Here is an 18,823-nt window from a genome sequence, read left to right as displayed (position 1 = left end):
CACCTATAGGAAACAGCTGAAAGGATATCCACAAACATTTCAGATTTAAACCACAAGGTAGTTCTTTGCTACAATAATATAAATGTATAATTTGAATGTATTTGTTGTAGGTTAGTTACAGGTTATTCTTAATTCCACACTGTTTCAGTATATTTCTATTTCAATTCCCTTTAATTGAGTCTATTAGAGTGCAAAAACATATATTGACATAAATTCAATTAGAATTTAAATTACATGCATTCAGCTTTGGTATGCAATAATTGCAAATTATCAGGTTCTCTCAAATGATTCAGTCTTCATGGCTCTCTGGCCAACAAATATGACAACTTTGGATTCAGGATGAAAAGTTACATAAAAGTTTAGATGTAAACATAAACTCAACAATGTGAAGCTGAAGTATTATGCTAACAAACCTCCACTCGCATATTCAGAAAAAAATAATGCTTTTCAAATGGTAAGAATGATGAATGCAAATAAAATCTACAAATGTCATTCTTAACCCAAGCATGGGACAAAATGAATTGAAACTAAAGAAATGTGTATTTTTCTTGAGATGACAAAATAAGATTTCTTGTTTATTAGACAACTGACTTCATTTTAATATGTAATGGTTTAGTGCTTTTTAGGAATACCAAAGTTTTTTTCTATCCAATAAACTAAATACTGTATAGTTGTGAGGTGCTCCTCCACTTCATAAACTAGCAGTTAGTTCTAGATTAGAGGTGTCCAGTCCTGGTTCTGCAACCATAGGCACAATTTGCAGGGTGGTTGGGGGGATTATGACCCCACAATAAATTGATCTAGTCAATACCCCACCCCATTAAAATGACACCATTTGCTCAAATACAATAGAAATTAGCTGATTAAGTAGACCAATGCAACTCTCTTGTTGTCTTTAGGAACTTTGAGTTGATTAAAAATGTTTGCGATGTYATAAATGTACATTTAAGCACAAGGGTTTTAGAGGATACCCCCCAATGGTATACCTAAAGTTATGCCCTTGCCTGCAACGCTGTTATCCTGCATGTTTTACTTGTTTCCCTGCTCCAGTTCACCCCTTCACGTTCTGCAGAAACCTGTTATAATCACCCATTTGTTCAAATTGGCTGAGTTGGACACTGGAGTTGGACATCTGCGGACCGATAAAAACGAAGAGTAAAGAGAACTTTACAATGTGCATCCATTGATGCTGTATCGAACAACTCAACTAAAACTCTAACACGATGCAGCCGGAGTGTCAAACATTTTCACCAAGAACCACATGAGCGTTAATGGTGGCCCTCAAAGGGTCAGTTGTAATTAACTTGAATGTTTTGTTGCTTAACTTCAACTTAACATGAAGCATCGTCATTGCCATGTTTGAGCAGATCTAACAAACAATAACTGAGCTCTATGTGGTATTTCCCGCATAGAAACAGTGTTTTAACACGTCCTCTTGTAAACATTGAAAAGTACAGCATGTACAATGGACTAAATCAGAAATAAATATATAGAAATACTACATGTCAGCGCCTTCAGATGCTTATCTGTAACTTGACTCTCAAAGGTCTGTAATTTACACAAAAAGTCTGTATTTCTCTATACGTCCATATACCTGCAAAATGGGGGGAAATTGTGTAATTTAGGGACAATCCATACAACCTGACATGTATGAGAAATACTATTAAAAGTAAAAGTAACCAAGTTTTACTCACTGTTGAGTTGCGGTGAGTAGCTGCCATCTTGAATTCTGAACTCTCCCGCTTTTCGACAGGTAATTCTTTTACTCAGTGAATTTAACTACTTTTGAATCCTGCTCACCTCCCCCTAATGGTGGGAGGCCATGTTTGGCCTGCGGACCTTGAGTTTGATACATGTGAGATAGAGGCGTTGTCAGGCTCTAAGTTCTCGTTGACATCTGGCAGCTTGTTGAAATCCACATGTGCCCGCAGCAGCAGCCCCATTGGGAGGTCAAGGGTATCCCAAACATCTGGGCTGCACACCAACAAAGCCTAGTCTGAAGACAAAGAAACAACAAAGATAAAACTACCTCTGTGGACTCATCTGCTGACAACTTTGCATGAATAAAAGGTAGATATTTTTCCTGTTTTTGCTCCACTACCCTTTTTTACTTTTGCTTTTCAACAGAGACTAAAACTTACAGTATAGGCTATAATAAAACACATGCTACTACATATCCATTAGAAATAAGAATTTGAACTTTTGATTTTTTATTACAGATCAACAATTATTAAACTAACATTAGATACATATTTCTATCCATCCAACCATTTTTTACCGGCTTTTGTAGGTTTGCTGCGGAGCTGGTGTCAGGAGGCGGGGAGTCTCCACTCCATCACAGAGACACATAAAGACAAACTAGACAAACAACAATTGACCTTCTCACCTAGTGAAAAAAAAAGTTATCAATTGACCTAAAATGTGTGTTTTTAGTCAGTGGCTGTGGCTTTATTATACCTTAGATGTCAGCTACCTTTTTTATCTTTTGTTTCTTTATATTTGTACATTTTGGTTATTGGTCAAGCATGATAACAGAACAGGTACACATCTCTCTGTGAAGGTAGTCAGAGGTCATTAACTTGTTGTATCAAGGATATGTTTCATTGATTAAACTGGAATGTTGTCCTTTTTAGTGACACCTTCAAACAGACTAAAAAGAAAAAACAGAGCAATATTGTATATGCTGTTAAGTGCCAGGAGGACTGCGACCAGTTATACATCGGGGAAACAAAGCAGCCACTGTTCAAAAGAATGTCCCAACACAGACGAGCTACATCTAATGTCCAGAACTCTGCAGTTTTCACTCATTTACAGGCCAGCAGTCACTCTTTCAGAGATGAGGATGTTCTCATTCTTGATAGAGAGGAACGTTGGTTTGAGAGAGGAGTAAAAGAAGCCATTTTTGTGAAGAAAGACCGTCCATCATTAAACAGAGGTGGAGGCCTCCGTTTTCAGCTGTCCCCCTCCTACAGCGCGGCTATTGCCAGTGTCACTCCACCCCCTGTTAACAATAAGTGTTAATTAGGTGTCAGCTATAGCCATGTGATGTGAGTATCAGTCACATGGAGGCAGGGCTTAAAAGCCTGAATTTAGCCTGAAACTCTCAGACTGAAGAAGTCTCTTGGAGGAGAGACGAAACGTTTCATTAGAGAAGAACCCGTCCAGAAGACCTATACAATTTTTTTCTTTTTGATTTTTTACCTGGATTACTGAGATGCATTAGGACATTCAGACAGATTAGTTTTTACTCATAAATGGATCTATTTACAGGATTAGAGCCCAGTCCAAATTTGAGGTATAAATGTGATGCCTGTCTCTGGTCTCTGTTGGCTTGTCAGGAGCTCAAAAATCAAGATGTCCTTTGGAAGAAAACAAAACGTGTTGACATATTTCCAGCAGCTGGATGTGTGCATTTGACAGCAGTTTTCAGAGCCTTATGTATATTAAATAAAAAAAGGAATAGTTCAGCCTTTTATGTTGTAAATTAAAATGTGTGCTGCAGTCCAAATTAGAGGTCCAGCAGGCGTTTAGCTCATTTATCAGCCCCTCTAATGATAATACTGATAATGTCTCATTTCTAACATGGAMGGGGGGAGGGGACTGAAAGAGGAGAGGGGAGAAGGGATTTAACACAGCAAGAGCCAGAAAGCGACACAGTGTCTCCGAGATGGATAAAAACGAGTGAGTACATGATGTTAACGTTACAACTTACAACACCCGGGGATTGTTGGTGTTTTGTGTCACGTTTACTGCGATTTTAGACGTGGGTTTTTATAAAAGTATGTTTRCRATCGATTAGGCAAACACACACCGCGGTCTGGCTCAGAGCTGATAGTCTGCAGTCAGGATGCATGTCCGCATTTCTGCGTGTTTTTCACGGGTTTGGTTTTCCTAATGCGCAGCGATCTTGAATGATTTCGATCGTCACTGCGTCGTTTTGTGCAATTTCTTTTTTTTTTTTTACTTTAAAGTGAATGCAGACGTTTTTCTGCATTCGCCAAAAGATAGCGTAGAAAGATTCAATAAACGYGTGACATTTATATCTGACCGTAGGTGTGTTTATGTGACACGATGGACTTGGGTTTATTTAAAAAAGCCGGCTCTGAGTCTGAAGGACAACGGTCTTTGTAATCAAACCACTTTCTTGTTTCACGTAACTTACGTGAAAATTACGCATTTTAGTTCACAAGTTAATGTGATTTTTTTTTTTTTTTACTACGCAAGGCAGTGTTAATCATTTAACGACTCGAATAGACATTGTTACCGCCGCTTCGTGACTATGTTCAACATTTGGTTGTCAAAATTTATGGTCCTCTGTGCAGCAGCAGCCTTTAGCGTTCCGATAAAACAGGAAGCAGAAGTTCCTTTTGTTTTTTCGAAATAAAAGTCCGAGTTTGCGCATGCTCAGTAATGCTTTCTAAATATGGTCATGTATACTGTATTTCCGGTTTGTGATTGAAATCGTTTGRGTGAAAAAGTAATTTTAAGGCACAGAAATATTAGTTCATCCAATAAATGTATATTTTCTATCCAAAGTTACTGTACAAAGGACTACATGTCATATATTACTCCTTTATACAGTATCTGCATGTGATAATACATTTTGACCGAAAAATTTATGGACTTTTGTGTTATTAAATGTACTAACTGCACGATTGGTACAAAGRAAACAAACACTTATATAGGATAAAGGATAAAAAAGACCACACTTGAAAAAAAAAAAAGAGACCAAACTAGATAATAAAATAAAAAGGGAAGTAYCACAGTGCATACAAGAAATAGAGATGTGCAATTACAGCAGAATTATTTTGAAGGTTAAAATGGGTAATAATAGAGCAAATTATTGCTCAGATTAGTCTGATATGTCATAGACTGTTTCTAAATAGAAGCAAGATCTTGGTCTATTTGATCACTACTTGATCTATAAGTGTTTGCAATTAGTCATTTTAAAATGATTTATAATTTTACACGTTTAATTTTAAAGGTGTATGAACGTGAGTTTGCTGCAGGTCGAACCAATGCTTTTATTCTGAAGTTTAAATTCACCAGCTTCCTGTCTCGTTCCGTTTACCTCACGGGTGTCTTTACGGAGCCGGGGGGCAGCTTCTCGGGCTGCCCTGCTTTTCATGCGGATGTGGTAACCTCGGCGGAGCCCTCACCGGTAGTGATGAGGCTGACAGCTCCACGGCGGAGCGATCTGCGTCGCCCACAAAAGAGATGAGCGACGACGTTAGCTTGGAAGATCCCATTACAGGGTCCGCACGTTTTTAAAATGGTCGAAACAAAAGCGTGAGAAAAGCGACAGGCCAGCCACCAAAAAAACAAAAATAACAGTCTCGGCACAATTCCTCAACATCCCAACCCGATTAACTGTARTAACTTTAAGCGGACTCGGTGGCCATTCGCGTGGGATATGGAGAAGAAAAGGTGGGATTGCACTGCTCTCCCCAAAGGCTGGAAAATGGAAGAAGTGACCAGAAAGTCGGGTTTGTCAGCTGGGAAAAGCGATGTCTATTACTTTAGGTACTAAACGAGCGGGAGTTTTCAGCACACCACTGTTACACGATACACCGAGTTTGTGGAGCGGGGTACGGCCGGGTGAGGGGGTAGAGGGGAGGGTGTTTGGTGAAGTTTGAAGGGTGGTGGAGCGGGTGGCGGGAGGCCATCCATCCAGGCCACCTCCTCTGATCCGTCCGGGCCTCCTGGCTCCTGCTAAACATAACTAACAGTGTGTTTTCAGCTAACAGTCTTTATCTCCCCCCCACTGAAGCGAAACAACAACGTCAGGTTTGTTTTTATTTAGCAGAGGAGAAGAGCAAGATGAGGAACAGAGGCAAGAGAGGGGGGAGGCGGGTCGATTGTATAGTTTGTGGTAGGCTGACTGTACAATCAATCTGTTGACGGTTCTGTGTGATGCTACATTACATCTGCATGCGACACACTGTCTCTTCTGTTGGTCATTTGCTACAAGTCGTGCCTTCAGACAGCTGCCATGTTTGTGTGCTGACACATGTTGGTTCCAGTATGTTTACACAGAGCCCACAGCTTTCAGAGGTCCCTGTTTAAAGCTGTCAGTTCACTGAACAGATGACATGGCTTAAAGAGGGGCTTCAGAAAAGGCCACATTCATTTCACAAAGTCCTGCTTCTGTGATTCAGGTCTCATTGTTCATTTGGACGTTTTAGCTGCTGCTTTCAGCTTTTTTTGGACTTGTTGCATGTTGTTGTTTTTCTCTCTGTCTCTCTCTCTCTCTCTTTCTCTCTCTCTCTCATGTAGGGCTGCACAATATATCGAAAATTCATCGTCATCGCGATAATATCCTGTGCAGTGTGCATATGGCAACAACTGCAATAAACGGTTCACTCAGAAGTTTGCATTTATGCGTTTTGTCCTTCAAATCGAAGCTTGAAATGTTTCACCAATCAAGTGGAGCCCGTCATGTATTTGATCAATTAAAAAACGTAATTCAGGCTGGAATGGAACAGATTCGTTTGTTTTAGGTTGTTTTATTTTGGGCTTTGAACCCAGAACAGAAATATATCAACTCTACAYACATATTTGTTCATTTATCTCAAGTCGTATCGTCATCGTAATATTAAGCACTGTTATTTCCTAATATCGTGCAGCCCTTAGTGTGATGTGTCCATGCAGCTGTGCCACCTCTGGTCACATCCATGTTTCTGTGTTACCTTTGCTGACRACAGTTCAGATTAATGCAATGTGATTTTTTTTTTTGTTTGTTTTTTTGTTGCTTGTGCACCCACCTGCCCCTCCGCCAGTCCATCTGGGAAAAAGTTTCGGAGCAAGCCCCAACTGGCCCGTTACCTCGGCAACCAGATGGACCTCAGCTCCTTCGATTTTCGCACGGGGAAGATGCTGATGAGCAAACTGAACAAGAACCGCCAGAGGCTGCGGTACGACAACAACAACCAGAACAAGGTGAGGCAAACTATCCTGAGATGTGTCTGTCTGTCTTTTTTTGTTTGTTTTTCTTTCAATACATCTTCATCAGCAGACGACACAATAACTGAATACACTTTTGATCTATTTCACCTCTAAACATTTAATTAACCTATTCACTGAAACTTCTGCATATAATTGCTGTTGCATTGTTAGTTTTAAATTGTGCTGCGTTTTGCAAGAGGAATGCTAATCCTCTGCAACAACAACCGTCTTGCAGGGTATTCAGTAGAGTTGGCCRATATTGGCACCGATTTATCACGATGATAGATGACAAATGCACYTGCATGTTGCCGGCGTTGTGGCCTTGGTCCACATTTTCTGGCTTTCTTTGTATTCCAGTTTATGACTGTGTTTGAGGTGGTTAAATAAGTTTGTGAGGTTAAAGTTAGCTGTTCCACGCCACCTGCCACCATTGGGCTCRCATGTTATTGATAGTGTGTTGTGCACAATATTACATCATCACAGGGCACTAACTGGTGTAATTGCAAGGTAGTAATTATTAAATAATGACAGTTTATCTGACAATTAATTGCACACGATACAATTCTGCCTTTAAATTATTTAAATGAATGAAATATTATATTACTCAAGTTGTGCGCAGACTTGTTTCTTGCCTCGAAATGGACTGCGACTCAAGGCGATCGAGGCTACTTTCTACTAGCTGCTGCTATATGTGCTCGACAGCTATTCTGCAACTAAATCGTGGGCAAGTGCAGTTTTATCGACAGCTGGCTGTACGACGTCTGTTTCCCACCCAGGCGGGGCCACGTGCACTGTGCACAATAACATTTAAGCTCAGCACCATGGGGGGTTAAGGTACAAAAATTGCTGCCAAGAGCCATGAACAAATGCATGATCATGTTGCAGCTATTAAAAAAACTTCTTAAAAATCCACGTTATATTCAAACTTAAATGTATCTCATGTTAAGGGTTGGGCATAATCGTATCGTGTGTGATTAATCGTCAGAAAAACATTAATCGATTAATTTTTGGCACTTGACAATTAATACAATTAATGCCAACAGGTAGAATCCGCTCGCTGCTCCTCTCCGCTTCAAATATGACGAACATTAAAAAGTTCTGTAACTTATCTATCAACACAATTTTAAATGTGATGTATAGCCTGAAGTCTGTAATTTTGACACAATTTGGAACAGATTTTTATGAAGAGCAAATCTTTCCCACTAAATTGGTCATGTGACTATGAAATAAGGGCGTCCAGGGACTCCAGGGGATTAATCATCAAAATAATCGTTACCAGCTAAATACCACAATTGTGATTTATTTTTTTGCAAATATTGCCCAACCCTACTCATGTTTAACTTGGTTGTAATAGAGCAGGATCCCCCACAATCAACACCTATATTTATGGTTTTATGGGCCTCAAATTTAATTTAWGGTAACATTAAAAAGGTTTTGAAGTCTTAAATTTGACTTTTTGAAATGTACAGAAACCCAGCCTTGGTGGTAACTTTGCTCCTTGGGTCGTTTATGTGGATAAATGTGTAACAAAACATAGTTCCACATGGATATATCGATATGATTAATGATTCAGTTACATCGAGGTGAAACAAAAACATCTCAATCGTCAGTTGCCCAATGTGTCCACCTAACAGTGATTGTTTTAGATGGACACATTGCATCATATCCATCACATCTTGAGAACTGGATTGAATGGAAATCGTATCATGACAGACTTTGTGATATGGAGAAATATCGCATCGTCATCCAACAAATCAATAATATCGTATCRTGATAAAGCTGCTTGTTAAAGACCTCTGACAGAGATTGGGCGACCAGATGTCGGCTCCACATCCGAGCAGCTTCTGTCTCACAGAAGAAAACGTCCTTATTGTCTTGTTGTGTGAAGTCGTCCTCTTCTGTCTTTTATTTTTTAAATGTTTTAGGGCAAACCTGACCTGAACACATCGCTCCCAGTCAGACAGACGGCCTCCATTTTTAAGCAGCCTGTGACCAAGGTTACCAACCATCCCAACAACAAAGTGAAGACGGACCCTCAGAAAGCCGTTGATCAACCGCGACAGGTGAGCAGCCTCTGGGTGTCGTTAACCGCAGAACAGACAAACCAGAAAGACGGGTTTGAAGTACAGTAACAGGAAGTATTAGGTACCAGATGTAACAACGGTGAGTTTGAATTAGCTGTTATTTAATATGTGTGGAGTCACTGTGGAAGCAACCGCATGTGTTTGTTTTTGTCAACAGCTGTTTTGGGAGAAGAAGCTTAGTGGTCTTAATGCTTATGACATTGCAGAGGAGCTGGTTAAAACGATGGATCTACCTAAAGGTCTGCAAGGTAAAACAACCGAGCGTTATTAATAATGACTTAAAACCACAGCTCTGCTGAGTGTTTGAGAGAGGGACAAAAAAAAAGTTTTAACGACACCTTCACTGCTTCAGGTGTGGGTCCGGGCTGCACAGACAAGACGCTGCTGTCGGCGATAGCGAGCGCGCTCCACACCAGTGCYGCTCCCATCACCGGGCAGCTCTCTGCCGCTGTGGAGAAGAACCCGGGGGTCTGGCTGAACACTGCGCAGCCGCTGTGCAAGGCCTTCATCGTGACGGACGAGGACATCAGGTGAGCTGTTTATCGAGCGCTTTAAAAAAAACTGTCTGGAACTAAGTGTGTGTCTGTTAAAAAAAAAAAAGAGGAACTAGCAGTTCAGAGAGATGTTTAGTTTGTGGTTATTGTTAGAGGTTTGGCAGTTTCTAATAAACTCTCACCTGTTGTGTGTGTGTGCGAGCAGAAAACAAGAGGAGCTGGTGTTCAGTGTGAGGAAGAGGCTGGARGAGGCGCTCATGGCCGACATGTTGGCCCACGTTGAGGAGGCTGCCAACGACGGGGAGCCTCTGAAGGAGGAGGGCGCCGGCAGTGAAGACATGGAGAGCGTATAGCACAGGTGCTTCTGAGGAACGCCCTGATCTGTTCTGCATCTGACTCGGAGGGGGAACTCCGACTCGTCGTAACATATTGATCTATATTACTGGATTGGACATCGCCTATAGCCGCTATAGCTAGCGACACACTGTCATAGGAGCCATTGCTATGCATTGAGTCATGTCAACAAAAGGGTAGAGTTTCAATTCATAGCACCCTCATTTCTTATTCGATTTCTATAAAATATGGCTTAAATTAAAGCTGAGAAAATTGCTGATGTTGTGAAATGTAAAAAATATGTATTTGCTCAAGAGATAAATCTATAAACAGTCTGGGAACTTTTCATTATAGGTTTTTGCTAACGTATTCAGTAGAAGACCATTTCCGTCACATAAAGATAAATTTGCTGTTCCAACAAATTATTATATTTTTATTAATATTGTTTTCGCATCTCCGACATTTTTTTTAAAATAAAAAATATTTTAATGACCTGTAAAATGTGATAACCTTGATCTTGTTGTTGTTGTAGTGTTGACAATTTATGGCAAAAATTGCATCCCTTTTTGAAATTCCTTGCATGACTGTCTGCTGCATCCCCTTTTTACCACCATTCATGGGTGTTCCTGAGTCAAAACTCAATGCATAGCAATGGCACCTGTGTGGCGCACAATAAGTCACGTGATGCCCAATCCAGTAATATAGATCAATGTCGTAACATTAGACGTTTTGTGATAAACATTTCCATCAACTCTAAAAATGAGACTGGAAAATGGCTGTTTAGTAGAGCGGGGCGGTGTACTGGGTTGTACTGAAGATYGGTTTTCAGAATACTGGTTTAAAAAGCCTGAACAGGTTTAGAACGTTACGTCCCGCCCGCCAGTAAAAAGGGGAGGACCCTTTGCAGCACTGCTGATGGCGCACAGCACAAGCTAGCGTTGGTGATTTCACCACCTACACTTCTGTTTTCTCTCTCGCTGCATGAACAACACACCTCATCAGTGACCTGCACAGGTAGACTTCATGCGTAAAGTAATATTGACTGATAGCAATGATCTTAGCTTGATTGATTGATAAGACTTTATTGATCCCAAGGGGAAATTACAGCTTAGAGCAGGGATGGGCAACTTAAATGATCACCATTTTTTATTGACATTACCAGAGGGTCTCACAGTGCTGCACACTTACCCAAATATCAAGTTACCATTTTAAAAAAATATTTGTGTATATATATGTTTATTAAACCAACATGTAATGCATATAATTCATGCTCAATTGCATGTGCAACAGTTAAACTATTGTTTAATATACTGTATATGAAAACATTTGAAGCGCCAGAGGCTATACATGGGGTCAGCTTAAGCCTTCTTGCTTTCACGTTAGCGCCCGAGCTAATAATATTAGCTTATAGCTTCAGGGCTATGTATGGTGACAGCTTTAGCCTTCTTGCTTTAGCGTTAAGGCTCCTGCATACACCCTCCGAACTGCAGAAATGGGTTCGGATTGTCGCAGTTTCATGAMTAAAATTGCGTCATTCTGTTCGCATTGTCGACATTTCGGCAGCTTCTTGACACAACCGAACTTTTTGCCCCCCCTGCACATAAGAACTAATTGTGTGATTGGTCAGAAGTTYGTAGGAGTGTTTGTGCTGAAAGCGCTCAGAAGCTGCATTTTGTTTAACCGCTCGCTTCAAACAAACAAAAAAAAAGCGACTTGCTTCATGAGCCGACTTGCAGCAGGAAGAGTCGGTTTATAAAGAGAGTCAAACGGCCAAAAACTCGTGGATGGAGATAAAACAAGCATTTTGCACAGTGGAATCTAACTGATAAAAACGTTGGAGCTTTAACCGCGACAGATTTGTGGGTAAATAACATCAAGTGACGAGTCTCTGACTTTTTAATGCGTCGTGGACTTCAAGCGGGAGGAACCCCCCTGTAGTGACGTATGCTGCAGCAAAATATAATTTTGTCACAAATTGAAGCTTTTGTTTTGGCCTAGACTCTTTGTGATTTAGTTTCAACTCTAACCCATCACCATCATCCCCAAAATGCATTGCAGCAGTAACAAAACATTCTTAAGTGAAAAATGTAATAAACATGATTGTTAAACTAATTGGATGGTTTTATGTGTCACAAACATATTAGTAAAAAAGAGTAATAACATATAAAGGCCAACACGTGTACGTAATGTGAGACCCCTTTGAAACACATTTAATTCAGTGTTTTGTTTTTCTTTCTCTTCTAGGGTTTTTCAAAGTCCAAATGAACTTAATCGACACCTCTATCTGAGACCCTAACCAGCCCAGACCGGAAGGAACCGCCCCAGGACAAGAGTCACTCTCCACCCCCTTCAGTCCAGCACTCCCCCCAGCTCTTCCATCATTAAGCCCACTCTATGGGACTCCATGACTGTATTTATGAGCCCAGAGGATTTTTAAATAGGAAACATTAAAAAAAATAAAATCATAAATGATATAAAAGGAGAAAAAAATATTTACATCATGTCCAATTCAGTGTTTGGTGATAAATGTATTTTTTACTAAGAGTTTTGAATGTGATTTTTTTTTTTTTGACAATCATTAAATCCAAATGTTTTTCATGTCGTCAGAGCTACGAGGTGTCTGTTTGGTTTTGGGCAGATTGAGTGAATGTTTTGTAGTTTGGTGTCTGCGTGGACGTTTAGTCTGAGTGTTATTTTTTACAGAAGGTGTATGATTTAAGTCAAGAGTTCTGCTTCAGTGTTGACACAYGGCGTCATTTTTAAAAACACTTAATTCTCATGGAGTATATTGTTCCTTTTTAAAAGCTGCAGCAGAAAACCCATTCAGAGAAATGATCTGAAGCTGCTTCAGTTTCAGATTTTACTGTTTCTAGTTTTGAATTGCTTAGTGATGTTTTAATACATTGCTGTTGAATTGTTTAAAAAAACGTGTTAATGTCACTACACACATGCTGCCTCCTTTTAAATCCATGCACAAAACAAGTGATGGTAAATTAGTTTGATCCTTTTTTTAAATTATTCAAAGAATAATGTTTTTTTTTTATCCTTGTTGGATAAATTTAGCTGAAAATCATGAAATGCCCCTTCTAACATCAGCAGACCTGTCGCTGAAATAAAACTTTTACTTATTAAAATGTGTCAGAATGTCACAAAGTTTGTAGCTTGTCTTTTTATTATCTGAGCTGTGTTCAGATGTAAWAAATGCCTTTAATGTTGTCAAAAAAGAAAACTGGAACAGAAGCTCTCTCTGGAGGTAACTGTTCAAACTGCACATGTAATTGCAGCAGATTAACTGTTAACCTGACTGTCTTTATGTGAACAAAGTGCAGAACGTTGTCACCTGTTCTACCGGCTGCTCCCCTCAGGACCGCTCAGCTGGGAGATGATGTTCCCCCACTTCTAAAGAATAAAACATGGCAACTCTTGAACTTTATACCAAGGTAAGATGAGCTTTTGTGTGTGCTTTAGATATGAGATCATTGGATTGAGAATTAATGTCTTATTTGCAGCTTCCTAGTAATCAGATTGTCACTGAATTAACAGTATTTAGTAAATGTACAAATATTGGGACTTAACTCTCAAACAGAGGTATCTAACTGAGAAAACCTGTTGAATATCTGCAGAGGATGAACACTTTGTGAAGTGAAAAAGGTTTTTAGTGACGAATCGTTAAAAACTAGAGCTGTTCAGAGTTAGAGGATGACCAGTGTTAATTTTTAACACCGTTTTAAGAGCTTTTTGTGCTGATGGGTGACAAATATCCTGCCAGGGTGGGGCCAGGAAGTGTGACAGTGTTTAAAAATTAAATGTTATTATTCTTTTTTTTAATATATATTTATATCGCAGTAAAAATCTGTTCCTTTGTCAGGGCTCGAGTGTGTGGGTCCCTGATACAGAGTCGGTGTGGGTTTCTGCTCAGCTCCTGCAGGACTTCAGGCCTGGAGAGGACCAGCTGCTGCTGCAGCTCCCTGATGGAAATGTGAGACGTGCAGCACTTCGCACATTCTGATCTTCATGCTCGAGTTTAGTTATCACCATAGCTTTGTATCAAGACTCAGTCTTCTCACAGAATATAATTAAATATGTTAACAATCCGCTGAAACAGGAGGTCCATTACCCAGTGGGYTCTCCGTCGGACCTCCCCCCGCTAGGGAACCCTGACATCTTGGAGGGTGAGAACGACCTGACAGCTCTCAGCTTTCTCCATGAACCTGCTGTGCTGCACAACCTGCGGGTTCGCTTTCTGGACTACAGCAGCATCTACACCTACTGTGGTGAGCAAAGACAAGACTGAGGATGGTACATTCATAAAGACAAGGGAGGTCTTCTGGAAGTAGTGCAGCAGGAGAAGATGATCAGAGTCAGCGTTATTGTCATTCAAACCTCACGTTRAAAACAAAACAGATTTGTTGTGCTCCTTATGGTGAAATAACACAAAAAAATAACGAGCTAAAACGGATGAAAACAAAAGTTAAAAATTACAGATTAAAAAAAGGTGCAATTGTACAGCAGCAACAGTTGACGTCAGTTGGGGGTTTGATCCCACCACTGTTCAAGTGTCCGTCTAACCAGGATGCTCAGAGTGCTCAATAACAGCCACACACATTCAGTCAGTCTCTTAACAAMGCTAATCTGAATAAATCAGTCTATAGAGACAAATAACAATCATACACTGATGGGACACATCAGAAGCTCATAGTGGTGGAATCGAACCCCCAACTCTCTCATTGGAGGATGACTGCTTTAACCAATCAGCCACAGCTGTCCAATAGGGATGAGGAGGTTCCCAATGYCGCCAAGCTGAACACCAGTGTCTGCTGAATGATGGTGCTGAAGTCCAGTCTCATGTAGGAGTCCTTGATCTCCAGGTTTGAGAGGGCCTGGTGGGTCACAGCTGTGACTGGTGTCACCTGTCCAGGTATTGTTGAGGGTCCTCAGTAGCGATGGTCCTCTCGAAGAATTTCATGGTAYCTGGAGTGAGTGAGTGAGGTTGTGTGACCCAAGATGGCCGACTTCCTGTTGGTTTTAGGGCATACCTCCAGGAGACTTTTTTTTTCTTGATTTGGGGAAATCTACCAATGCCCCAAATTTCAGCTCTCTAGGACTTACCAGTTCCTCTATCTCACGTTAGGTGGCGCTATCGAGCCATTTGGCCACGCGCCCATTAAAAATTCCAATAGAATCTTGCTATTTTTGGAGAAGGTCATTTTTTAGGCCTGGCCACGSCCCCTTAACATGCTCGAAAACTCACCGTTTTGATAACTTTTAACCTCCCATGTCTTAACAGCTAAGACACKGCACATTCTCCATCTCTGACCAAATTTATGGCATCATGATTCATTAGCAGATTTGATGTGTTTTTTAGGGTGTGGATGAATACTTTGTATCCCTTCAAGCACTGTAAAGATTGGAAAAGAAGGAGAAACGGTACATTTTCTACGTCTGCCCAAAATGTTTTCTCTTTTTGACTTTATGATGTGAATGATTGAACAAATGAATAAAAATTTACATGTCATAAAGTCAGGAGAGAAAGGATTTTGGGACAGATTTAGAAAATAGATCAACTTTTTTTTTCTTTGAAACCTGGGGGTTGTGCATGTTCGACTCTGGCCTGTCCCTGGAAAAGCAGGTAAAAGATTTGATTGCTACGTGCTTCTTTAAGCTACATTTTTAATCTTCACCCTCTGCTGTCTGCCTCAGGTTTGGAAATGGTTAGCCTATTTATGCTGTTGTTTCGAGCCATCTGGAGTATTGTAAYAGTTTATGTRTTTGAACCAAAAACATCTGAGTTGTCTTCAACTTGTCCAGAACCCTGCAGCCAGTATTTTAACTCACACATTGAAGTTTAGTCACATTTCCCTGGTTTTATCTGGACTTGATTGGTTACCTGTTTATTWTARGATTCAGTTTAAAGGGCTGGCTCTTAGAGCTTTAAAATGCACTTACCTTCGGGGCATGCTTTTCCCACACAGACCTGCATGTTGCCTGCATTYCCAGGATCTGCTAGTCGTTCCTCACACATGCTTCAAGACCCTTTTCTTGTATGGCCTCTAGCCTCTCAGATGCCCTCCCCTTTTCTTAATGTTTTCTCAACAGTATCCACTCTTTTAAAAAGGACCTTAAAACTCTGTTTTATAAAAAAGCGTTCAGCTAGTCTAGGTGTTGTTGGATGCATTTTGGGCCTAATATCTGCTTTTTTCATTTCACATTTTCAATTTTTGTTTGACTTTGGGTTGATATTCTCTTTTTTTGATCTATTGTTGGTTTTGTTTTTTCTATTTCTATTTTTATTTATTTATTTATTTTTGTTTAGTGCTACTGCAGACCTGTTTATTGGATGGAAATTTCTGTGTCGATACACTTGTTGGCCTTATACAAATGGTTTGGATTGGGTTTCCTGTTTGTTGTTGTTATTTTTCTTATGCTGTTGTTGATGGTACAGCACCTTGTGAATTAATTTCTAAGAAAGGAGCTATGCAGTGGTGGGCACAGTCCCCTAAAGCACTAACAGGGGAACTAATTTCCTGATTAGTGCTTTAGGGCTTTTGCTAATTTTAAAATTTATTAGTGGATTAGCACTTGCTAAATTTAGAAGCACTAACTGAGGTCKAAACTGCAAATATCTTTCTGCACTGCATCTTAATGTTGTGTGAATGACAATAAACGATTCTGATATTCTGATAAATGTTATTGATCAACATTAATGTGAACAGCTGAGGGTGAAAGCTGTCACACATTTTGTTCATGTGTGTCATATTGACAATAAATGAACGTGTGGAATGTCAGTGATAAGTCTTTACAGAGCAACATGACAACATGTGACTCATGTTGTCTGTTGAAGAATGTTTGTGTTGACTGGGTTATTTTAGTGCTTTAGCATTAGCTTTTGCTAAAACTTTCAGTGCATTAGTGCTTTAGAATTGGGGACCTAAATGTTTGAGTAAGTGTTTTAATTTTTAGATTAGTGCTGCCCACCACTGGAGCAATGTAAATAACATTTTACTTACAGTACGTACTTATTGTTCAAAAGTAAAAAAAAGCTTTTGTCCACATTTAGAAAATCGTTTTATATTTCATTTGCTCATAAGTCCTATGAGAGAGAAAACAAGGTCAGTTTTTTTAAACTTCTCTTGGCTTTTTATGGCTTTTATAGATTTGAAGCTAATTTTTTTCATTCAGCTTTGTAAAGATTTAGTCATGAAAACTAAATTTAGTTTTACAATTAAACCATAAAAATACACCCACAACATATGAGCTSTGTGTTGTGGTGTAAAGACGACCCTCTGCTCCTGCAGGGATTGTGCTGGTGGCCATCAATCCTTACGAGCAGCTGCCCATCTACGGTGAGGAGGTGATCGATGCTTACAGCGGTCAGGACATGGCCGACATGGAGCCTCACATCTTCTCTGTGGCAGAGGAGGCCTACCGCACCATGACCAAGTGACACATCAGACAGCAGACGCCACGTTATGATGATCAGTTTTCCACACGTAATAATTCCCACTCTGTGTTACAGAGAGGAGAAGAACCAGTCCATCATCATCAGTGGGGAGTCCGGTTCAGGGAAAACCGTCTCGGCCAAACTTACCATGAGATACTTTGCTGCGGTTGGAGGTGCAACTCAACAGACCAGTGTGGAGGAGAGGATCCTGGCTTCAAACCCCATCATGGAGGTAAAGGACCAGTGTGTTTCCTCTCAAATTGCTTTTTTAAAAACTAGAAACAAWGTCTGGGTTTCGTCTGCAGTCTATAGGAAACGCCAAAACCACCAGAAACGACAACAGCAGTCGTTTTGGGAAGTATATCGAAATTGGCTTTGGCAGGAAGGACGACATCATCGGTGCAAACATGAGAACGTATCTGCTGGAGAAGTCGAGAGTCGTCTTCCAGGTGAAGCTCCGCTGCTGCTCTTCTGTTGCGCAAACCAAGAAATTCCTGACAAATGTTCTGTGTTTTTATGCTTATAAGGCATCGTCAGAGAGGAACTACCACATCTTCTATCAGCTGTGTGCATCYAGAGAGCTGCCGGAAATGAGAGCACTCAAACTCAGTGAGACCTCTTCAACAGGCTCTCAGAAATCTTCTCATGTCTGCGTAACTCGTGTTCTGAGGGTTCTCTTGACTTCCAGATGCACCAGAATATTTCCGCTACACCAACCAGGGAGGAGACCTGCACATACCTGGTACTGACGACTTATCTGACCTGGAGCGCACTCGCCATGCTCTCACCACTCTCGGTAAACTGGGCTATGTAAACGTTGTGCAGATTAAACTGTTGGAAGATAAAACAGGAGGTTCTGAAGTATTTTATTGTAAAACTGCAGGTGTGCTTCCTGACCAGCAGATGGAGCTCTTCAGGATCATTTCAGCTGTTTTGCACCTGGGAAAYGTCAACGTTCAAGCCAGTGGAAGAAGTTCTGACAGGAGTTATATTGATGTAACAGATATTTTATTTACCTCTCATTTAGATTCTTATCAATCTGTGCAAAGCAGTATTAATGCTTGGTCAGCATTTAAACTGTTGTTTTCCTCTTTATAGCTTCTGCTCTGTTTTTTTTTTTAAATCAAACTACTTCTTTATACCCATTTATTTGTGAAAACCTTCAGCTCAATTGAAAAATACTGATCTTCCATCTACCAATATATCCACTGTCCTTACTCTGGACATGTCCACACCAACACGACCACTGTCCCTCCTCTGGATAGAGCCCGTCTTTAACGCCGTCCCACCTCGACCTTGAAGCTGTCTACCACTTCTACATCACATCTCACCACTGTCCTCATTCATGTCCTGCTGTCCTTAGGCATTGTCTAAGTCAGGGGTCTGCAACCTTTACAGTCAGAAGAGCCATTTCTGCTACAACAAACTAAAAAAATGTATCAAGAGCCGCAAAACAAGCTAAATCTGTGATTATCAACTGGTGGTCCGTGGGCCTTTTTGGGGCCTTTTCAGGAAACTTTCTGGCC

General features: G+C 40.4%; 2 protein-coding genes across 5 annotated transcripts in view; both read left to right on the top strand.

Annotated features, from left to right (window-relative positions):
* The first annotated feature begins 3,590 nt into the window (after nucleotides 1–3,590).
* Nucleotides 3,591–12,464, top strand: mbd3b (methyl-CpG binding domain protein 3b). Of its 4 annotated transcripts, none has more exons than XM_014004612.1 (7): nucleotides 3,591–3,681; nucleotides 6,780–6,939; nucleotides 8,871–9,008; nucleotides 9,187–9,277; nucleotides 9,382–9,559; nucleotides 9,729–9,881; nucleotides 12,101–12,464. In XM_014004612.1, exons 1-6 carry the CDS (start codon nucleotides 3,668–3,670, stop codon nucleotides 9,874–9,876), a joined length of 729 nt encoding a protein of 242 aa, XP_013860066.1. In that variant the 5' UTR covers nucleotides 3,591–3,667; the 3' UTR covers nucleotides 9,877–9,881; nucleotides 12,101–12,464. The 4 variants fall into 4 exon arrangements, with proteins under 4 accessions (XP_013860066.1, XP_013860065.1, XP_013860067.1 ...); XM_014004611.1 differs by lacking the exon at nucleotides 3,591–3,681 and adding an exon at nucleotides 5,110–5,523; XM_014004613.1 differs by lacking the exon at nucleotides 3,591–3,681 and adding an exon at nucleotides 5,112–5,427.
* Nucleotides 12,465–13,254: 790 nt separating this feature from the next.
* si:dkey-110c1.10 (unconventional myosin-Vb) overlaps nucleotides 13,255–18,823 on the top strand; it is a 24,974-nt gene continuing 19,405 nt past the window's right edge. The window contains exons 1-9 of the mRNA XM_014004610.1: nucleotides 13,255–13,296; nucleotides 13,725–13,835; nucleotides 13,962–14,130; nucleotides 17,152–17,296; nucleotides 17,373–17,529; nucleotides 17,603–17,746; nucleotides 17,825–17,906; nucleotides 17,986–18,093; nucleotides 18,181–18,293. Coding sequence (XP_013860064.1) covers nucleotides 13,270–13,296; nucleotides 13,725–13,835; nucleotides 13,962–14,130; nucleotides 17,152–17,296; nucleotides 17,373–17,529; nucleotides 17,603–17,746; nucleotides 17,825–17,906; nucleotides 17,986–18,093; nucleotides 18,181–18,293 — 1,056 coding nt within the window. The 5' untranslated portion in view covers nucleotides 13,255–13,269. The remainder of the gene's footprint in view (nucleotides 13,297–13,724; nucleotides 13,836–13,961; nucleotides 14,131–17,151; nucleotides 17,297–17,372; nucleotides 17,530–17,602; nucleotides 17,747–17,824; nucleotides 17,907–17,985; nucleotides 18,094–18,180; nucleotides 18,294–18,823) is intronic.

The sequence above is a fragment of the Austrofundulus limnaeus genome, unplaced genomic scaffold (genome assembly GCF_001266775.1).
Source record: "Austrofundulus limnaeus strain Quisiro unplaced genomic scaffold, Austrofundulus_limnaeus-1.0 Scaffold25, whole genome shotgun sequence".
NCBI classification, from domain to species: domain Eukaryota; kingdom Metazoa; phylum Chordata; class Actinopteri; order Cyprinodontiformes; family Rivulidae; genus Austrofundulus; species Austrofundulus limnaeus.
Note: the sequence above shows the minus strand (reverse complement) of the source record. Positions and strands in the feature narration are given on the sequence as shown.